General features: G+C 43.2%; 1 protein-coding gene across 7 annotated transcripts in view; it reads left to right on the forward strand.

Moving 5' to 3' along the window:
- The window catches only part of PRDM10 (PR/SET domain 10), a 174904-nt gene that overhangs the window by 53598 nt on the left and 100853 nt on the right, over nucleotides 1–20453 (forward strand). For all 7 annotated transcript variants that reach the window (XR_003852164.1, XR_003852165.1, XM_029572986.1 and 4 more), the window contains 2 exons: nucleotides 581–822; nucleotides 2533–2736. Coding sequence is in view for 5 of the 7 variants with exons in the window: in XM_029572986.1 (XP_029428846.1) it covers nucleotides 581–822; nucleotides 2533–2736 (446 nt within the window). In the remaining 2 variants the exon portion in view is untranslated. The remainder of the gene's footprint in view (nucleotides 1–580; nucleotides 823–2532; nucleotides 2737–20453) is intronic.

Genomic DNA, 20453 nt, shown 5'->3' on the forward strand with positions numbered 1-20453 from the left:
CTTTTTAAACAGGCATACCCTGAATAGTGCTCGATCTTACCAATTCCTCCTAGCCCATCAAATCCCCCCCTTTACCTTCCCCCCTTAGAAGCTCTCCCTGTGCCTCCCCTTCCATCTCAGGTTTTATCCCTTCCAGTTCACCCTCTGAAAAGTCTTTAGCCCCTCTTCCTTCTTAATCTATGCCACCTCTGGCTCTTCAAAATCTGCATTATTGCACCTTATCTGCTCTCTTACCTTACATATTGTTTTCCCCTTATGTTACACCCCCCCTTTTATTTCATTACTATATACTGTCTTTCTTTATCATGTTCCTACTTTTTGCATCCAAGTTCCACACCCCTTGTTCCATGTATTTCATTAAGTTCTCTGTAAACCGATATGATGTACCTACGAATCCCGGTATATAAAAGCTTTTAAATAAATAAAATGCTCATTCATAAATACATAGAATGCTATGATCTCAGAAGGTTTCATGTAAATGTTTGAGCAGAAGGTATATCTCAAGTAACATCTGATTCTGTTGTATGTGTGTTGTCGTGAATTGATGTAAATGCATGGCTTCCATTCCTCTCTGTTGCAGGGTGTGAAGAATGTAACAATGCTCATCCTTCAGTGTGTCCTAAACATGGGCCCCTGCACCCCATTCCAAACCGACCAGTTCTGACCAGGGCAAGGGCCAGCCTCCCACTGGTGCTGTACATTGACAGGTTCCTAGGAGGAGTTTACTCGAAAAGGCGAATTCCTAAACGGACCCAATTTGGTCCAGTTGAGGGGCCCCTGGTGAAGCAGTCAGAACTGAAGGACAGCTACATCCATTTAAAGGTACCAATATTTTACTGTGTTTTTCCTCACCCAAGATGATACAGGTTGTTACTTCTAGCCACATCTTCAATTTCATTGTTTAGACTGGGAACAGTCACTGTTGTTCTCTGACGATGCAAAGCAACACTGCCGCCTCAGGAGAGCTTGGTAATCCTCTTGGTCCTAGGGCAGCTGTGGGATATAGGGGGCTAGAACTGAGGAGAATGTTGGTAGGCAGGTCCCTTAAGATGTTGCAGTTGTGGAAGTAGTGCTGCAAATGTCTTTATTATTTTAAGGATAAGGACTGCAGAGCTGTTCCACAGGTTCATCTCCAGCTCTGGCTGGTAACAGTTGAAAGTCATTCAGTGACTTTCATGGAATGAGATCCCATTTTAGTTCCCAGTACATTAAACCATCAAGGCAACCATCCCATTTGGCACATATTGACACACTGGTTGGTAAACGTGGTAGAAAGGTTAAAGATTAAACAGAATTGAAAACTGAGTCCTCCTTGCTGCCTTGAGGTGTGGGCTGTAGAGCAAGGTTTAAAGCAAGCACAGGGTGGAAGAGGTTTGCACTGCCGCTGGTATGGTCTATCTCAGGGCTTCCCAAACCCGTCCTGGGGACCCCACAGCCTGTCGGGTTTTCAGGATATTCAGATTGAATATGCATGAGAGAAATTTTCATATACTGAGTTTCCATGGTATGCAAAGTATTCATTGTGGATATCTTGAAAACCGGACTAGCTGTGAGGGTCCTCCTGAATACATGGACAACCACTGCAGATGTTTTCAAAATAGAAGAAGGCCTCTCATTTCGGGTTGTTCGTGATTCCCCAATAACTGTGAAGCCAGTCACATGCCTCAAAATAATAATGGCATTAGAAAACAACCATAGGCTGCAAATATGTATTTTATTCCAGTATTCTTGAGAATGTTTGTGTTGAACCGCATTTATAGATGAAAAGTATGGTGACTTTGGTCTGCACACGGTAAAATGACTGAAATAAATGCGGGGAATCAGTTGTTAGAGCTGTCTATCCGGCTCTTTTCACAACAGTAATTTCACAAGAACATAAGAAATTGCCATGCTGGGTCAGACCAAGGGTCCATCAAGCCCGGCATCCTGTTTCCAACAGTGGCCAATCCAGGCCATAAGAACCTGGCAAGTACCCAAAAATGAAGTCTATTCCGTGTTACCATGGCTAGTAAGAGCAGTGGCTATTTTCTAAGTCAACTTAATTAATAGCAGGTAATGGACTCCTCCTCCAAAAAATGTCCAATCCTTTTTTAAACCCAGCTACACTAACTGCACTAACCACATCCTCTGGCAATAAATTCCAGAGTTTAATTGTGTGTTGAGTGAAAAAGAACTTTCTCCAATTAGTTTTAAATTTGCCCCAAGCTAACTTCATGGAGTGCCCCCTAGTCTTTCTATTATCTGAAAGTGTAAATAACCGAGTCACATCTACTCGTTCAAGACCTCTCATGATCTTAAAGATCTAGTGTTTGTAAGCATGCCTATCATTTTAGGAAGTCTCAGACCTTTGTGCCACTGTGTTCTGGTTTATAAACTGAAAATCTCAACTTAGTTAAAACCATCCATGTTGTTGAAAACTAGATGTGGTCATCTGAAGTGAGACCAAGAGCCAAGGCCCTGCTCTAGTGAGAGATGGCTTCAGGGTGCTCAGTGCAGAATTTATGATATCTTTCTTGCCACTTTTTGTCTCAGGTGTCTTTGGAAAGCGGCAACAGTTCGGGCAGAGATTTCCATGAGGATTTGTGGTTTGAGTTGTCGGAGGAGAGTCTCTGTAACTGGATGATGTTTGTCCGTCCGGCCCAGAACCATCTGGAGCAGAACTTGGTAGCCTATCAGTATGGCCAGCACATATATTACACAACAATAAAGAATGTGGAGCCCAAGCAGGAACTGAAGGTATGAAGCACCACTTACTACAAAGAAGCTTGCCCGATAGAGCAATGCATTGCTAAGTCTCATAGGTGGGAGTGCTACTGGAATAGCTCTCTTAGCCACTGCTGACCACCAAAGAAGCTGTCTTGGAAGTGACTCTGGAGAGAGTGATATCCTGACCATTGAGCTACAGAGGGTTGTTGTAGTGCATGTTTGTATTAAAGGAGCTGTGCACCCCTTACCTATAAAGTATGAAGCAAAATTACTATATAGTATGCAAAGCCTATCATTTTCTGTGATTCTGCAAATACAAATCCCACTGCAGCATTTTCTTATTGCTGTATGATCTCTACTTTTTAATATTTTCATTTAACTCCACTGTCAATACATTAATATTTGAGGTGAAAGAAAGAAAGTGACTGAATATCGTTCCAAATCTCATCCTCTTCTTTACAGAAAATAAAGTTGGGATTCTTAAGGGCTGCCTTAGACATCAATATTTTGGGCAGACAGAGCAGCCATGATCACAGCAACAAGGTGGAAAAGTTATTTAGTCTTCTATGAAGGGACTAGTGCTAGAGGGGTGCACTTATATTTTAGTGGCATTCTGGTAGGTTGTACTGGATTGGGAGTTGCAGAGTGTGTATTATTTAGGGTAGGAGAGGTTTGGGACCTTTCTTTGTCAGGTTTTCCTTTTTTTATTGGGATATGTTTTATATTTTTGTCTTAGGTTATGGTGTGTGTGTATATATACACTTTGTTGTATGTAGATTGTGTATTTTTTATGCTATGTATTGGCTTTGTGTTTTATTGTAACTCACTTTATGCTAATAGGGATGTAATAAATTCTAAGTAATTGAGAACATTAGTGCGCTTGCTATGCCTAAAATTACAAAAGAAAGCAAACAAATTTTCATATTAGTAATATTTGATCTGTTAACTCATCTTTTGTACTGAACCTTTCAAATAGAACAGTTGATTGGGTCTGTTCTGATTCTTTTAGGGGGCAGTTTAGCATTTGAATAGAATGTTAAGCAATTTTCCCTGCTTTCCCCCCACTCTAAAGCAAGGAAGTAAGATTCATAAAATGACATTGTTTGCTAATAAACAAAGTGATTCTAACTGGATTGCTAAAATTACCTGTAAGTCATATACAAATATACGTTATATGCATATCGGGAGCCCAAAAAATACAAACAGAAGTAGCCTAGTGATTAGAGCAGTGGGGCTAAGAACCAGGGAAGCCAGCATTCAGATCCTATTGATGAAGCTCCCTGTACCTGAGGCAACGGAGGTGGACTAGGGCAAGTCACGTCCACCTCCATTGCTTCAGGTACAAACTATGGGCCTCATTTACTAAGTACTTTTTCCATAGATGCAGAATGGGAGAAAAGCCTTAGTAAATCAGGTCCTCCTTGGGACAGGGAAATACCTACAGTACCTGATTGTAACTTGAGTTACCAATGAAAATGCATGAGCTAAATAAATAAAATAATACTATAAATTATTAAATTCCCACTCACCGGAAAGCTTTTGAAGTACAGAAAAATGAGCTACTGAAAGGTCTCAAAACATTTGTGAAGCTAATAGCAGATTTAGAAAGACATCATTCAGAATGATAGATCATGTTAAAAATACTCAAGCGCACTGAACGCTTTAGAATCATCTTTCCAGACCTCGAGATTTATTGAGGAAAAATATTGTCAAATGCTTTATAATTCTCATTAACTAAAGGCTCCACAAAATGTAAAAGAAATGTTTTCAAAGAAGGATGTGTAGAAATAAGGGTCAACATATTTCTATATATCCAAGTGGGTTAATACGGTAGCCACAATTTTACTCAAAAGAAGAAAAAAGTGACATTAAAGAAGAAAAAAGTGACATCAAAGGGTAGATTTTCAACAGCCCACGCGCATAAATCCTGGTGTTTACGCGTGTGGCCAGACCTTGCGCACGCTGGACACCATTGTTCGCTGTCCCGAGGACTCGTACGCTGGCAGCAGGCCGGCGCATGCAACTTTCTTCAGCTCAGGAACTGAAGTAAGTTGTGAAACAAACCCCGCCCCCCCCCCAAAAAAAAAGGTAGGGTTAGGGGGTTGGGATGAGAGTGGAAGAGGGAGGGAGTATAGGTAAGGGGGGGTAGGGAACTGGGGAAGGCCAGAATGCGTCGCCACACGGAAATTGCAAAAATCCTCCCCCTTGCGAGCGCTGTACGCAGATACAAGCATATACAAGGGTAATTGAAATTTCTCATAATTATTGTGTTGATTCATTTATCTTTCCTAATTTCTGTTAGTATTTAACTGTCTGTCTGTTCATCCTGGTCAGGTAGGTGGTAGTATACCCCAACAGCTTTACTTTTCCCTATCCACAGTGCATTCTGTTTCCTGCAGGACTTTTATCCTGCTTGACTCTAGGCCATTTTTAACATATAGCACCACTCCTCCAGTCTGACCTAGTCTTATCATTTTGATATAATTTGTATCCTGGTATCACAGTATCCCATTGGTTATCCTCCTTCCACCAGGACTTTGAGATACCTATTATGTCTGCATCTTCGTTCAGTGCCATACATTCTAACTCTTCAATCTTATTTTTTAGACTTTTGCCAATAGCATACAGACAATTCAAAGTATGATTTTTTAATTTACAGCAGTTGACATGGGCAATTTAGAATCATTTATGTCTATCTGCTCTTTATTTCAAAGAACCTGGGCCTTTATCACAACCTCTCTTTTGGGATATTCTGACTTCCCTGTTATGCTAGTATCCTTTGAAGATACTTCACTTTGAATTATGCACTCCTGAGCAATTGTTGGCTTTTCTCCGTGATCTAATTTAAGAGCTGCTTTGTCTTCTTTTAAAATGTTAGTGCCGGCAGCCTGGTTCCTGATGTCTGTGTGGCACACACATTGCAGATTATAGAGGTTTTTCTGACTAATTGATCAGGGCCTGGGGACTCTGATATTTTCTGGATTATAGACGTTTCCAGATAATGGAGCTTTAGATAAAATTTTCTCTATTATTTATTTATTTTATTTATTTATTTTTAATTTTTATATACCGGTGTTCCTGTATAGAATACATATCGCACCGGTTTACAGAGAACTGAACTGTCGCCTCAGGGGCGGATACATTGGAACAGTAGTTAAAAACTGAAAACTTACAGAGAAACCAATGGAATGAACTTCAAAACATGATTAGCAAAAAGAAGTATAATTTAAAGCCTAAACAATTCAAAACATATTTACAGCGGGGTTGGTGGACCAGTGTCTGTAAAGCTTTATTCATCGGCTTTTAGCTAACAGGGAACGCTTGGCTAAACAGCCATATCTTTAGCTTCTTTTTGAATACCGAGGCGCAGGGTTCTTGGCGGAGGTCCGGAGGGAGCGTGTTCCAAAGTGAGGGGCCAGTTTTGGCCGGCTGGGTTTGTAGCATGTCCTTGTACGCTCTTCTGATGGGTCTCATGGTGGTGTGCTGCTGAAGTTGGAAAGTTGGGCTGAGGGGGGAGGTGTTGTGTAAAGCCTTATGGATCATCATAAGGGCTTTGAAGAGTATCCTGAATTTAATTGTATTTAACATGTAAAATAGATTTGTAACCTGGAACCTTTTTAAACTTGCTTCCTTTTCCCCATTGGGATACAGTGGCAGGTAGAAGCTGCCATTGGATCTGACCTAGTACCTTTTTATTTTAGAAAATTACTGTTTGATCTGTATCCGTAAGATGCCAGCAGGAGATACGTGACAAGCATAAACTTACAGGAAAGCTGCTCAAAACATTTTCTTCATTAAGTTCAAAATGAAGCAGGGTAGTGAGGCATAAAATCCATTTCTGTTCAAGCCATAGAGGTTCCGTGTCCTGATTTTCACCTTAACATGTTGGATTGACTTTATCCAGAACAGATAAAGCATGGCCATCCTTTAAACAATGGTCCATGAGCTGCACCTCAGAGATCCATTTTTAAAGGCATTTAGCTGGATGACATGTGAGTTATCTGGCTATAAATGTGTACTTTGAATATTAGGGGGAGCACTTAGCTAAAGTTTGGCCAGATAAGTCATTGTCTGCTTAAAATTTAGCTGAATAAAAAAACCTGGCATTCCGGGGCGGAGCTAAGCTGTATGGCTAACTGCCTTGGAAGTCGCAGACACTTTTCATCAGGCTCAGCTGATGCTGGAAGTAGTGCGGAGACTGACAATCGAGCCAGACCAGATGGCTTGTCACCAAGAACCTGATGGCACTGGCTGCCAAAGGGAATTGGGGTGCCCCAGACATCTGCTAAACAAAGTAAAGGACCTTACTGGGACAAACGAGGAACAGTGGGAATCCTGGGAACTCTTGGCAGTTTCCCAAATGGGATGGAGAGGGGAAACTTTAAACAGGTTAAATGGCTCCAGCATAGGGCTGGGAAGGAAGAAATGGGGGTTTTCTTAGGAGTATACCCCTAAAAAGGGCAAATGTTCAACCTAAGAAGGTTAAGCTAAGGGGGAGGATATGTGAAGGAGCATACAGGAGAAAATCTCAAAATACCTTGAAAAAAAACAAAACCCTTCTGGGTGGAGTTTCCTGAGAAAGTGTATAACTAGTTGGAGGGAACAGGAGACCCAAAGGAGAGAAGGAAGCCTTAAGAAAGAGAGTATTACTTGACTGTAAGTTGTGATACTACATTTGTGTTGTTGAATTGCAAAGAATAGCAGAGTTGCTTTTGTTTGTTTTCTTGTCACTAGTAAAGACCTTTATGCAAGATTTCTGCCAGAGTCCACCCTAAGACCATGCAAGATGCCACAATCCTAACTAGGTTATCAGGGTGATTTCAGCCAGATAAGTTATCTTCTCAAGTCCTCCTTGAAATTTCTTTTTGAATTGCTAAATTAGCATCCACTCAAAAAAAGGCTTTTTTTCTCTTACAAGGCCTTCCCCCTCCAGGCAAATAAATAAGAGTTCAAAGTTGCCCTAAAAACTTAACTTTTTAACCTCGCCTTCTTGCTAAACCTGCTTGAGGCTTCCTTTTTATCTCCATGGCGCGCTATCTCCTCCTCAGGTTCAGGCTTTTTTTGCAAGTCTATTCTCACTTCTGTTAAATCTAGCCCTCTTTAATCAGTACATCTGGCTGGATTAATTATTGGCCAAAGCTTTTATTCTCCTGTTTTATTTTTGTTTTAGTCTGTTTGTCATTATTAGTTCTTCTCTTTGCATTGAACCTTACATGTATTTTTTATGCTTGCATTTATGCCTGTATTTTATGCTTGTACTCCTGTTACCCGCCCTGAACCTTGGAGGGTGCAAGATATAAAAATAATTTAAAATAAATAACTAACTATAACATAAATCACATAAGATGAATTACAGTTTGTAGGGAATTTTAAAGTTCTGTATGGACAATCTGGAAGGGTAAAGGTCTGTCTACTTATTGCTTGTCCACTCGTTCAACATCCACCATATTTATAATGAATATACAATTAGGACTTGTTATCCTACAGGCTGCAGTACTGATTTCACTAAACAGTCCTAGATAGTCCTCTTTTTGGAAGAGGCAAACAAAGAAGCAATAAAGGTATTAGGTGCCCATAACATCTCATTTTCACAGAATTAATTTTATCAGTAGAGGAGGAATCCAACATTGAGGATAGTAAAGAATATAGAATGAATGCCCTTTTCCTGTCTTCACTTCTCTGGCAGGTATGTGTTCTGAGTTGGTGTTTGTTCTCCCTCACAATCTGGACCTTAAAGTGGAGCTGCACTTATGACAAAATAGGCTGTTACTATGGTAATGACCATGATATTGTAAATTCCGCATTGTGACTTCACAGCACTAGTTTTATATAGCTCAGCCACAACATTACAATCGATATTCTACAGCTTGGCAAGTGTAAGAAAGGGACATTTTAGAAAATAGAATAGAAACTGATGTCACAACAAACCTTTTCATAGGAAATAGATACATAATAATGACGGCAGAAAAAGACCAAAATGGTCCATCCAGTCTGCCCAGCAAGCTTCCCAAGGTAGTAACTGCCGCTCCGTGCAGGTTACCCCCATGTTTCTCTTAAGGGTAGTAACTGCCGCTCCTTGCAGGTTACCCCCATGGTTCTCTTAAGGGTAGTAACTGCCGCTCCGTGCAGGTTACCCCCATGGTTCTCTTAAGGGTAGTAACTGCGGCTCCGTGCAGGTTACCCCCATGTTTCTCTTAAGGGTAGTAACTGCTGCTCCGTGCAGGTTACCCCCATGTTTCTCTTAAGGGTAGTAACTGCCGCTCCATGTTGGTTAAGCTTTTTTATTTATTCCCATCCTCTAGCCTTTTAGGGATCCACCGTGTTTATTCCATGCCCCTTTGAAATCCTTCACAGTGTTAGTCTTCACTACTTCCTCCGGAAGGGCATTCCAGGCATCTACCACCCTCTCAGTGAAGAAATATTTCCTGACATTGGTTCTAAGTCTTCCTCCCTGGAGTTTCAAATCGTGACCCCCTAGTTCTACTAAATTGTTTGCAATGGAAAAGGTTTTGCAATTAGACAGAATGATTTAGCTTCCATTTTATGCAGAAATATTCCTCCATAAGGTCCTCATTGGTAGCCCACCCCACCCAGCATATGTGGGTGGAGACTCAGTCTCAATCCTTCCCATTTCTGCTGCTGTTGGTGGGTGTATGGAACACTGCCCTCATATATATTACTATATAAATCAGGATCTTTATCTCTTAGTAGTCTTCTATTGCTTGATAGTGTGTCATGTCCTGTCTGCATTTCTCACCTTCCTGGCAAAAGTGAAGCATCACTTATTTGTCTTGTTTCTGTTGTTTTCAGATTGCAGTTACCATCCCTTCAGTCCTAAACACTGTTTGTTCAAAAAAAAATGTTTAATGCTTATTTGTTTATGAATTTTAGCTTATTATGTTCTCTGTAAGTGCAATGCTAGCTTGTTTTCATTATTTATTTACTAATTGTGTCTTTGCTTTCTTTTTTGGAGGACAGTTTGAGACTGTCCATAAAAAGAATTGTTTTTCACACTCCTAGCAAACAATGTCAGAAATATTCATGTATAACAATTTAATTTGATTTAGGCTTTTCTAAACTGCTGTGTAGGTCAGAAATACTTCAGGAGCTGGCTTCTCCTGGAGAAGTAGGGGCCTCCTGATCTCAGCTGAGCTCACATTCTTTATTTTTTAAATATTCTCTTTATTACAGCAAGAAGCAAAATCAAGCAAGTTATAGCGCTTGTACAAATATGTAACCAAATTCCACGACCCTTGACTCGTCACATATGTAGCATCTCGTCATAAGAACTTTTCTTTTAATATTCCCCCTCCTGATCGCCCCCAACTACAACTCATCTTTTCACTCCCAATCACACCACCAGTCTACTAATGCTTGTGTGTAAATCTTATAATAAAAGTTAAGTTGAAAGAAGAAAAGCTGGAGTCATCATGTTTCCTTATTCCAGAGAATGATATTTTGCTCAGCCATCCTCACATATGGGGGTCGAGATTTTTTCAAAGCTTGGCACAGAAAAAAAAAAAATCAAACAAAAGTCTCCAGGGGAGAAAAGTGAAAGAAAGTGCTCAGTGTTTGGCCTGCCAAGATGTTGGAGGCAAAGCAGTGCTCTTAGAAGGCTGTACAAGAGCACAGAAGAGAAGCAGTTGAAATAGACTCATTTAAAGGACTATTGTGGTCACTGGACAAAGGGAGCAGTGGGTGGTGCTAATATTGATATTTAGGGTAACCTTAACATATGGGGGTGAGCCTAACCCTAGATCCCCGATCCCGAGCCTTGCTGGTGGAGGAGGCCAGATGAACGGGATTGGGGATGTTAGGCACTTCCCTGGATGGGATCCAGGGGAAGTGAAAAATACTCGGACCAATGGATCCAAGCTGGGTGGGGGGGGCTATGTGATGAAGTTACCCTGGTTTTTGCCTTTTTGCATGTGCAGGACCAGGTATTTAGCCTGGTCTACCTTAACTCCTACAGCGGGAGAGAGCTCTGTGGGCGGAACCCTTCTGGGAGGGGAATAAGAATGTGAGCCCAGCTGGGATCAGGAGGCCCCCACATCTCCAGGAGAAAGCAGCTCCTGAAATATTTCTGATGTAAGCGATAGGTTTTGTAAATACACTGCTAAAAAGTCAGGCAATTCTTGTGTTTAAATTAAATGTTATTCTAAAAGTTACGTTGCAAGAAGAAAAGCTGGAGTCAGTATGGTTCCTGGCTTCGGGGAGTGAATCCTCACAAACCTATTTTGTTTTAGTGATGTGGTAGAGATGGTGGATGTTTGTTTTAGATGTAGTGCTGACTTATGTAGTGAGCTCTGGTTGGGCTGTATGTACAGTGTGTGGAGTGTTTTTTTTGAAGCATCTGGCATTTTGTGTGGTGTTTGTCTTTTTCAGTTGTAATTGATGTTCCTTTGTAACATTCCTGGAGCCTCTTTGGACACGCAGGAAATATAATGTGAATAAGTAAATAAATAAACTAAAGGCAGAATGGCTTAGAACATAAATTCCCTAAATTAGCAGGGCATAATAACCTGTTATACTATCGTGTTAATTTTCCTGTGCTGGACTTCCTCATTTGGTGTAGCTGGAGGTGGTGGGGTAGGGTTGCTAACTCACCCAGGTCAATTCAAAGAGGCTGACCCAGTTCTGGTTTTTACCCTATTTCATACATGAGAGAAAAGTTCTTACTTCTCTAAGAAAAGGGCTATATTATTTTGCATGCAATAAAGCAAATCCAGGGCTGGATCATCCACTTTGGATTGACCTGAGTGAGGTGGCTATTGTAGTTGGTGGGGTGGGAAGGGAAGGGAAGTGGGGGATGGGTTCAAGAAAAATCATTTCATTTATTTATAACCAGGTTAATATTTAATATTGACTCAGATCAGCTGTGACCCCTTTTTTTACATAAACTTTGTTTTAAAAATAAAAATAAAAATCTGATTTAAGATTCTCAATCACTGTCCTTCAAAAAAAAAAAAAACAAACAATATATGATTTCATCCAATTCAGTTGAAAAACAATTTGAAAATGTTGAGACTCATTCCCAACACTTAGTATGTTGAGTAGCACTATAGAAATGTTAAGTGGCATTGTTTGCTGGATAAATTGTTTAGAGACACAAAATCATTGATAGCTCTGTTCTAAAGAGCTATATTGAGGGGTCTGAAATAGTCAGTGACAAACTAGTGAAGCTATGTATCATATTTTGTGACCTTCCTCTGTAGAATGACATTTTCCATCCCACTGAGCTATATATTTACATGTTAAAGCTGATGATTTTGAACCGATGACACACAAGTGATGTGACAAAGTTCTACCGATGTCAGCATTCCTCTGGAAGCTGTGTTCCTCCTTCGTAACGCTGTTGAGCTGTTTCTGTCCCACACTGTAAACTTTTTAATTTAGCTGAGCGTGGGAAGCAGGGGACTTGGTGTGAAGGCAGTTGCAAGAACAGCAGCTGAGTCAGCAAGTCCAGAAACTCCTGATCCTCCTGACCTTGCATGACCCCCCCCCCCTCCATATTTTTATTAAAATCTGTTCCCTTCCTGGCCTTACTTCTAATTGTCATAGTTTTTATTTATTTTTTATAAACAGCTTAGTGGAGTCAAACATGAGTCATGTATGTTGTCAGCTTGCAATGCAGCCCAATGAGACATATGTGAGACTCCCATTGATGTTGTTTGTTTTAAGAGAAAGACACCTGATAAGCTCATAGCACAGAGCCACAAAATAGGATGATTAGAACTCCATCAATACCAATCCTGTCAACATTTAGTCACACACACAGCTTACACAGAAACAAACATGCTTTCATAGCTCTCCCTCCTTCCTTCCTTCATGTCCCTCATTATCTCCTCTGCAGTGCCTTCCTCTCAGCCAACCTTCACATTTTCTACTCTCCAAGTCCCTCTTGCACTCTACCTCCAACAATCCCAGCTTGTCCTCTTTAAGCCACCAGCTCCTTGCTGCCTTCCAGTGGATCTCCTACTTTCTGGGACTGGGTTAGAAACAGAATATTATAGCATCCCACTTGCCAAACTCAGCCTTTATTATTCCCGCCAAAGGTAAAATACTATTTCACAACAAGTAGACTCCATTGGAGTCACACATGTGGGTCACATGATCATGTCACATGTGATGTGTGATTCTGTTGAACTGCTCCTGTTGGAATAAGATAGAAGTAAGTAATTTAACATTTTCTCTGCGTTATTCCTAAATTGACTAAATGCCTGCTGACTATTTATTATTTATTGTGATTTATTGATCATCGATTTGAAGAAATTCACTCAAGGCTATTCAAGGTTAAATTAATCTTACAGTCTCACAATTAGAGCAGTGGTATAAGCAAGCATAGATGATGTCAGATATAAAGTCAAATACAGAACATTAAACATTGATTGAATCAGAGCAGACCCCAGCAGCATCATAAAGTGCATACATCACAGCAAAGTAATTACAAATAGTAAATTGATAATGTATATTAGGGTGATGCAATAGCAAAGAGTAGCATGTGATGTAAAAAATATGCGAATAGACATTGATTGATAATGGAATATTATATATATCTAGATGATAGTATCACTATCATAGAATAAACATAAACATAATGCAGCATACATGTTCAGACATATTAAATCACACACAAGTAAATAAATATGATGCATTCAAACATTCTAGTCTCTACTCACATAGTTTATCATTTGGAACTAGGATTCAGGAAGTATAATGAATTGGTTTGCATCTTGAAGTTGGGCAAGTGGTGGCACAGACAGTTTGTTAGTCATTTCATTCACTAAACAATTGGTGAAAGAGCCTGGTTTTTATCCACTTTCAGAAATGCAGATAATCCTGAATTTTGCATAGTTCTTCTGAAAGGGAGTTCCAGGAGCAGCTGATTACTGCTATGATGGACCATTGACAGGCAGTAGACTGTTTAATTTGATTGATGAGGTGATTTGGGAGACTCTTGAGGGGATCTTAGAGGTCGTAAAAGTGCATAGGTTAACGTGTTTTGAAGGTAGTCAAGACTGTTTCCTCCAAGGTCCTTGTAAATCAGGGTCAGGGTTTTAAAATTGGCTTTATAGAGCACTGGTAGCCAGTGGAATTTCTATAGAATGGATGTGATTAATAATAATACTCAGAATTTGATTACACATTTTTTCTATAGCATCAAGACGAGTTTTAATATGTGGTCATACCTTCTGCAATCTTCCAGCAGTCATGCTGCAGAGTTCTGAATTAGTTGTAGTTGATGTAGTAGATGTAGTTCAGAAACTCTGTTTATTGTAACGCCTTAACCGCGACAGTTTTGTTCTATGGAAACCGACCTGATTTGATATTTGTATCGAGAATGTCGGTATATAAAAATCCTAAATAAATAAATAAATGCCCACCGTTCATTTTCAGGCTCTCACATAGCACATTACCATAGAACAGCCACAATGTTATGCTGGAATTTGTTGCCAGAGGATGTGGTTAGTGCAGTTAGTGTAGCTGGGTTCAAAAAAGGTTTGGGTAAGTTCTTGGAGGAGAAGTCCATTAATGGCTATTAATCAATTTTTCTTAGGGAAGAGCCACTGCTATTAATTGCATCAGTAGCATGGGTTCTTCTTAGTGTTTGGGTAATTGCCAGGTTCTTGTGGCCTGGTTTTGGCCTCTGTTGGAAACAGGATGCTGGGCTTGATGGACCCTTGGTCTGACCCAGCATGGCAATTTCTTATGTTCTTATGGTGGGGGCTACTGTGACCAAGCTCTTCTTTTCAATAATATGTGGAATTTCTGTATTTGGTGCAGAAAGAAAGAAGCAGCTTTAGACAGTTTCCTGGATTTGTGGGTGCACTATCAGCAGTGCTCAAAGTCCCAAGGCTCTTGACCTGTGAAGGACTCAGGCAGGGGAGCTTATTATTATCACCTTACTGCTTTTGTATTATATCAAGGAGACAAAGGTGCAAGAATAAAAACTTGATTAGGTTTTAGGTGAGTTATGGGGAAAAGAGCAGTTTCCTAGCATGTAGCCAGATGGACTCAAGTTATGCTCCCCTGCCAGCAGATGAAGACAGAGTCAGATTTCAAAGCTGATGTCACTCTAGATACACCCCTGCAGTGACCTCAGCCCTTCAGTATTTCTCCGTCTTCAGCAGATGGTGGACGTACCTCTCCCTATGGGTATTGCTGTACTTTTTAGGAAAAATTCTACATTTAACTTGGAGAAAAAATTGAGCCCCGCTCTCCTGCGGTGATGCCTGAAGGTCCCTTCCCCAGTTGAGAGTTCCTGAGGCAGTTTCCGAGATCCCTCAGAAGTGTGCCTTGGTCCAGTAGCTGGTTCCCGGCGTGGACTTTACTGCTTAAGCAGCTGAAAGGCATTGGATGCAGGAACCCGAGCATGGCGGCGACGGCCAAAGCCCTCTCCCCCGCAGCTGGAGACCATCTCTGTACCCAGCCAGTTAGCGCTGAGCCCAGGAAAGTAAAAAAAAAAAAAAAAAAGAGAAAGATAAATTATCTTCCGTTTCAGAGTCAATGGGAGGGGTCTCGGTAAACTTCTCTGGTCTCTTTGCTTGGCGCGTGGCACTGAAGTCATTCCCGATCCTGTTGGGGTAAGGGGAAGTGGGCTTCTGAGCAGGTTGAATGGCCCCCTGGTGGGCTAGGCCCTGGTTTATGCTTGGTTGGACACAGCGTGGTAGGCCATGGCGGAGCCATAACGCATCTTTGTGCGTGCCTTATTGTCCTCCATAGAACATCAGTACGCATAGTGCGTCAGCTCTGCACATGCACTGTGTGCATAATGTCGTGCACGTACATACGCACATAGGGCCGGATTTTTAAAGCCCTGCGCGCGTAAATCTGGCTGGATTTACGCGCGCAGGGCACTCGCGCGCCTATTTTGCATAGGCCGCCGGCGCGCGCATAGCCCTGGGATGCGCGTAAGTCCCGGGGCTTTGTAAAAGGGGCGGGAGGGGGCATGTCCGGGGGCGTGGCCGAGGCCTCCAGACCAGCCCCCGGGTCGGGAGATGGCGCGCCAGCAGCCTGCTGGCGCGCACAGATTTACACCTGCCTTGGGTAGGCGTAAATCTGCCAACAACGGTAGGGGGGGGTTTAGATAGGGCCGGGGGGATGGGTTAGGTAGGGGAAGGGAGGGGAAGGTGAGGGGAGGCGGAGGGAACAGGCAGCGCGTGCTGGGCTCGGCGTGCACAGGTTGCACAAATGTGCACCCCCTTGTGCGCGCCGACCCCGGATTTTATAAGATACGCGCGTATTTTATAAAATCCAGCGTACTTTTGTTCGCACGCTGTTTTTGAAAATGTACCACATAACCTCCTAAGCACAGAATACAGGTAAAACCGGGTGCACGGGCTGTGCGTGCGTCTTGCCATGTCCCGCCTAAGCACCCAAAATCTATGCATATAAAATTTTAAGCGCAAGCCGACAGAACACATAATTACTGCCGCCAATGGCTCCAGCAGCGAAGAAACATAAGTGCCTTTCTCTCTGTACTGCTTGTCATATTAGGGCTTCACAGTCTGACCTGGATTCCAACTTATGTCAGCACTGTGAGGAAGCGCAGGGAGAGTTGGCCTCCCCGAACCTTGCTAAGCCCGGCTCCTTCCATTCAGAGGATGGATTAGCCACAGCCTTAAATGAAAGCACCCTGAATCTGCGTACCCCCCGAGACTGGGTCAACTATGGGAGAGGGAAATTCAGCGTCACCTACCCCAGTACCTCCTGGGCTAGGCATGGACCTGGCTGCCTTCTCTTGGGTGGAATTTTTCCAGTGCCTTCAAGCCTTTTTACAGGTGCAGTCTACTTACCTCACTTGCCCCTATCCGGATGGAACCTCAGCCAGTAAGCCCTCCCTCTCCCAGTCCTATCGGCAGACCTCGAGGCATGCTTCGCCTCACTAGGGTATCCCTTGCAGGGACCCGGATGGCACGAATGAAGAGGAGGATACAGATTCCTTGGAAGATGGGGGAAATCCCCACTGGTTTAGAACCATATCGGACCATGTTATGGTTTTTCCTTAGAGAACGAATTGCCGGCCCTGGTTTCCCAGACCCTGAAGATGTTGGGAGTTCCTGGGGCGGTCTCTATGACGGAACCAAAGTAGAATCCCATTCTGATTTCCCTATGGAATGCTCTTCTACTTTCCAGTACTGGAATAGGATGCCTCAGAAGCAAGTTTTAAAGGGGGGACGAGCGTTAGAAGCTCTATACCCACTGGATCCGGCCGTGAGAGTGTGTTTACGTTTCCCTAAAATGGATGCACTGGTCTGAGCAGACTCTAAGCGAACAACTATCCCAGTGGAGGAAGGAGCAGCCTTAAAGGATGCGCATGATAGATGGTTGGAGTCCATCCTTAAACAGGCCTTTGACGCAGTAGCAATGACCTTACAGATTGCTTCTTGTCTTGCACTGGTAGCTTGTTCATGCCTGCTCCACTCTCAGGAGGTGGATGACTCGGGGGTGAATTCCAGAGCAGTTATGGAACCCACCACCGCCTTTTTAGTTGACGTGGGCTCGGATCTAGTCTGTACTTTGGCCAGAGGAGTGGCCTTAATGGTGGTGGCCAGAAGACAACTATGGCTGTGGAATTGGTCAGCAGATGCAACCTCCAAGACAAATCTTACAAAGATGCCCTTTAAAGGATCATTCCTTTTTGGAAGTGAATTGGAAAAGCTGGCCAGTAAATGGGGTAAATCTCCAGTTCCCTGGTTACCAGAAGATAAGAGAAAGCAGTTACAGCGCCCCTCGCCTATGAGGGGTCGATCCAGGGGCTACCAATGCTTTTGCCCCTACAGAAATGTGACTTTCAGAGGTCTCGGCCCTTTGGGAGGTCTCAGTTCTTTCGTAGTTGACAGCCCAAGAGAGGGGCAGGCTTGGGTTCAGGTTCACCCCGAACCACCCAATGAAATTTTGCCGACCCACCCTTGGAACAAGGAGATAGGGGGTCGATAGTCCCTCTTCTACCAGAGGTGGGTCGAGATCACGTCGGACAAATGGGTACTGGAGGTCATAGGAGAAGGATATGCACTGGAATTTCTCAGCACTCCTTAGGACACATTCATGATGTCTCCTTGCCACTCCCAGCACCAGAAGCAGGCAGTGGAGACTACTCTTTTTAAAGCTTCTCAGGATGAGGGCTATAATCCCTGTACCTGTGCCCCAGGAAAGTACAAGGCATTATTCCAACTATTTCATCGTACCCAAGAAGGAAGGTTCTTTTCACCCCATCCTGGCCCTCAAGAATGTCAACCGACATCTACGAGTGAATCATTTCTACATGAAGACCCTATGCTCCATGATGATGGCTGTACAATCGAGAGAGTTCTTAACCTTCCTGGACCTATCCGAGGCCTACCTACATATTCCAATCCATCAAGAACACCAACATTTCCTACGCGTTGCGGTACTGGGTCGCCATTATCAGTTCCGGGCACTGCCCTTTGGCCTAGCCACCACCCCCAGAACATTTTCCAAGATTATGGTGGTCATAGCAGCAGCATTGAGAAAAGAGGGAATCCTGGTGCACCCGTACTTGGACAACTGGTTGATCCAGGCCAAGTCCATGGAAGAGATTGTCTGGATGACCAACAGGGTGACTTCCTTGCTTCAGGAACTCGGCTGGGTTGTGAACCTGGATGAAAGCAGTCTCAAGTCGTCCCAGTCCTTGGAATATCTGGGAGTCCAGTTCGACACCAAGCAGGGTAAGGTCTTCCTTCTGACCACGCGGATAAGGAAGTTGATGTCCCAACTGCGACAGTTGAGCACGATACACCCGACGGTGTGGAGCTATCTGCAAGTACTCGGTTTGATGGCAGCAACCCTGGAGGTAGTGCTATGGGCGAGGGCACACATGTGACCACTTCAATGCTCACAACTGTCATGTTGGAACCTGCAGTCTCAAGACTATTTGATTCCCCTCCACTTACTGATGGGAGTATGCTCTCGGCTCCAGTGGTGGCTGCAGGAAGTGCATCTGAGCAGGGGTTTACCCCTGTCCTCTCCAAACTGGCTGGTCCTCACAACAGATGCGAGCCTCAAGGGCTGGGGAGCTCATAGTCAGGAGCTGACGGCCCAAGGATGTTGGACCGAGGAAGAGGGCCTCTGGAACATCAACCGCCTGGAAGCCCGGGCAGTCAGATTAGCATGTCAACAATTCAGCCACAGTCTCCAGGGTCAAGCGGTCTGTGTAATGTTGGACAATGCAACAATGGTAGTCTACATCAACTGCAAGGGTAGAACCAAGAGCCAGCATGTGTCACAGGAGATATAGCTCCTTATGGAATGGATGGAAATACATCTACAGATGATGTCAGCTTCCCACGTATCAGGAAAAAGCAACACCAGTTGCTCTTTTAGTAAAAAAGGCAACAGATAGTTCCAGTATGTGCAAAATGTAAAACTTTTTCATATATCTTTGCATTAATAAAGAAAGATAATTTTCTAGCCAAGCTTTTTGATTGTGTATCTGCTTTTGTTTCTTGTTCTCTTTAAAATGATTAATCTTTTTGTGCTGCGTGGGATGATGATCTGTGTAACAAAGTTGGGACTGCAGCACTGTGGGGTGATACACTGGCAATATAGGAGTTTTGCACAGAGATGGTTTAAGCTGATTGTGTTCCACATATCACCATCCTGGCACCCAACAAATTCACTAGCAAAGAGTGCATGAAGATATGATAAAAACTGAAAAGATGGAAGACTTTGAATGCACTCCCCACACCACCCTTTTTTCCTTCATAAACCAAAAGGAGCTTCTTAATGAGGAGAGCCACGCTTTACAAGATTTATTGGGTTTTCTTCATCTGCATGAAGGAATGTTTAGAGTCCTTGGGTGTAACTTACAAGTGTGAGTCCTGTTATGAATCTTTACAAAGAAATGAAAAAATAAATTCGCACAGGACAAGCAGGATGGTAGTCCTCACATATGGGTGACATCACAGAATGGAGCCCAATCACGGAACACTTTTGTCAAAGTTTCTAAAACTTTGACTGGCACCTACTGGGCATGCCCAGCATGGCACTAAACCTGCAGCCAGCAGGGGGCCCCTTTCAGTCTTCTTTTTTCCGCACAGCAGTAGCCACGCGGGTTAAGGAGCTCCACAGAGATTCCCGACAGGAATTTTCCTCATGGAATTACTAAAAACTTTCATACCCCACAGGGGCCCCTCCTTCGAATTTTTGACTCCGAGGTACTCCGGTAATTTTTTATCTGTTTTCTGTCGATTCCCGTCGAGTTTGGCCCTCGCGGCCTACTGGCTGTCAACCGTACCGCGGCTCAATTTTTTCAAAGGCCATGGGGTTGGGGTTCCCGGACTGTACTCGCACCATGTCCATAACAGACCCTCATAAAGTCTGTGTAATGTGTCTAGGGTGCGAGCATGATGTCTTGACCTGCACCAAATGTGCCTTAATGACACCTAAAGGTCGCAAGGCCAGAATGAAAAAAATGGAACTTCTCTTCCGTTCTCAAACCCCAACGCCATCTATTGCATCGACGTCGTCTGAACCAGCACCGTCCACTTCGCACCAGTATCGGCCACCGGCCGGTGACCGCCCGGTGTCGATGACTTCTCGGCCTTCGACTACCTCTACCCCCCCTCAGGACCGAGGGGATCGTAGAGAAAAACATCTGCATCAACACCGGAAGTCTCGGACCATCGAGGAAGGAAAATCATCAACCTCGCCATCGTCCAAGCCGCCATCGAAAAAACCCTGTCCAGAAAAGCCATCGACCCTTTCTGCGACTGGGTCACCGAGGC

Source organism: Rhinatrema bivittatum, chromosome 12 (assembly GCF_901001135.1).
Source record: "Rhinatrema bivittatum chromosome 12, aRhiBiv1.1, whole genome shotgun sequence".
In the NCBI taxonomy this organism is placed as follows: domain Eukaryota; kingdom Metazoa; phylum Chordata; class Amphibia; order Gymnophiona; family Rhinatrematidae; genus Rhinatrema; species Rhinatrema bivittatum.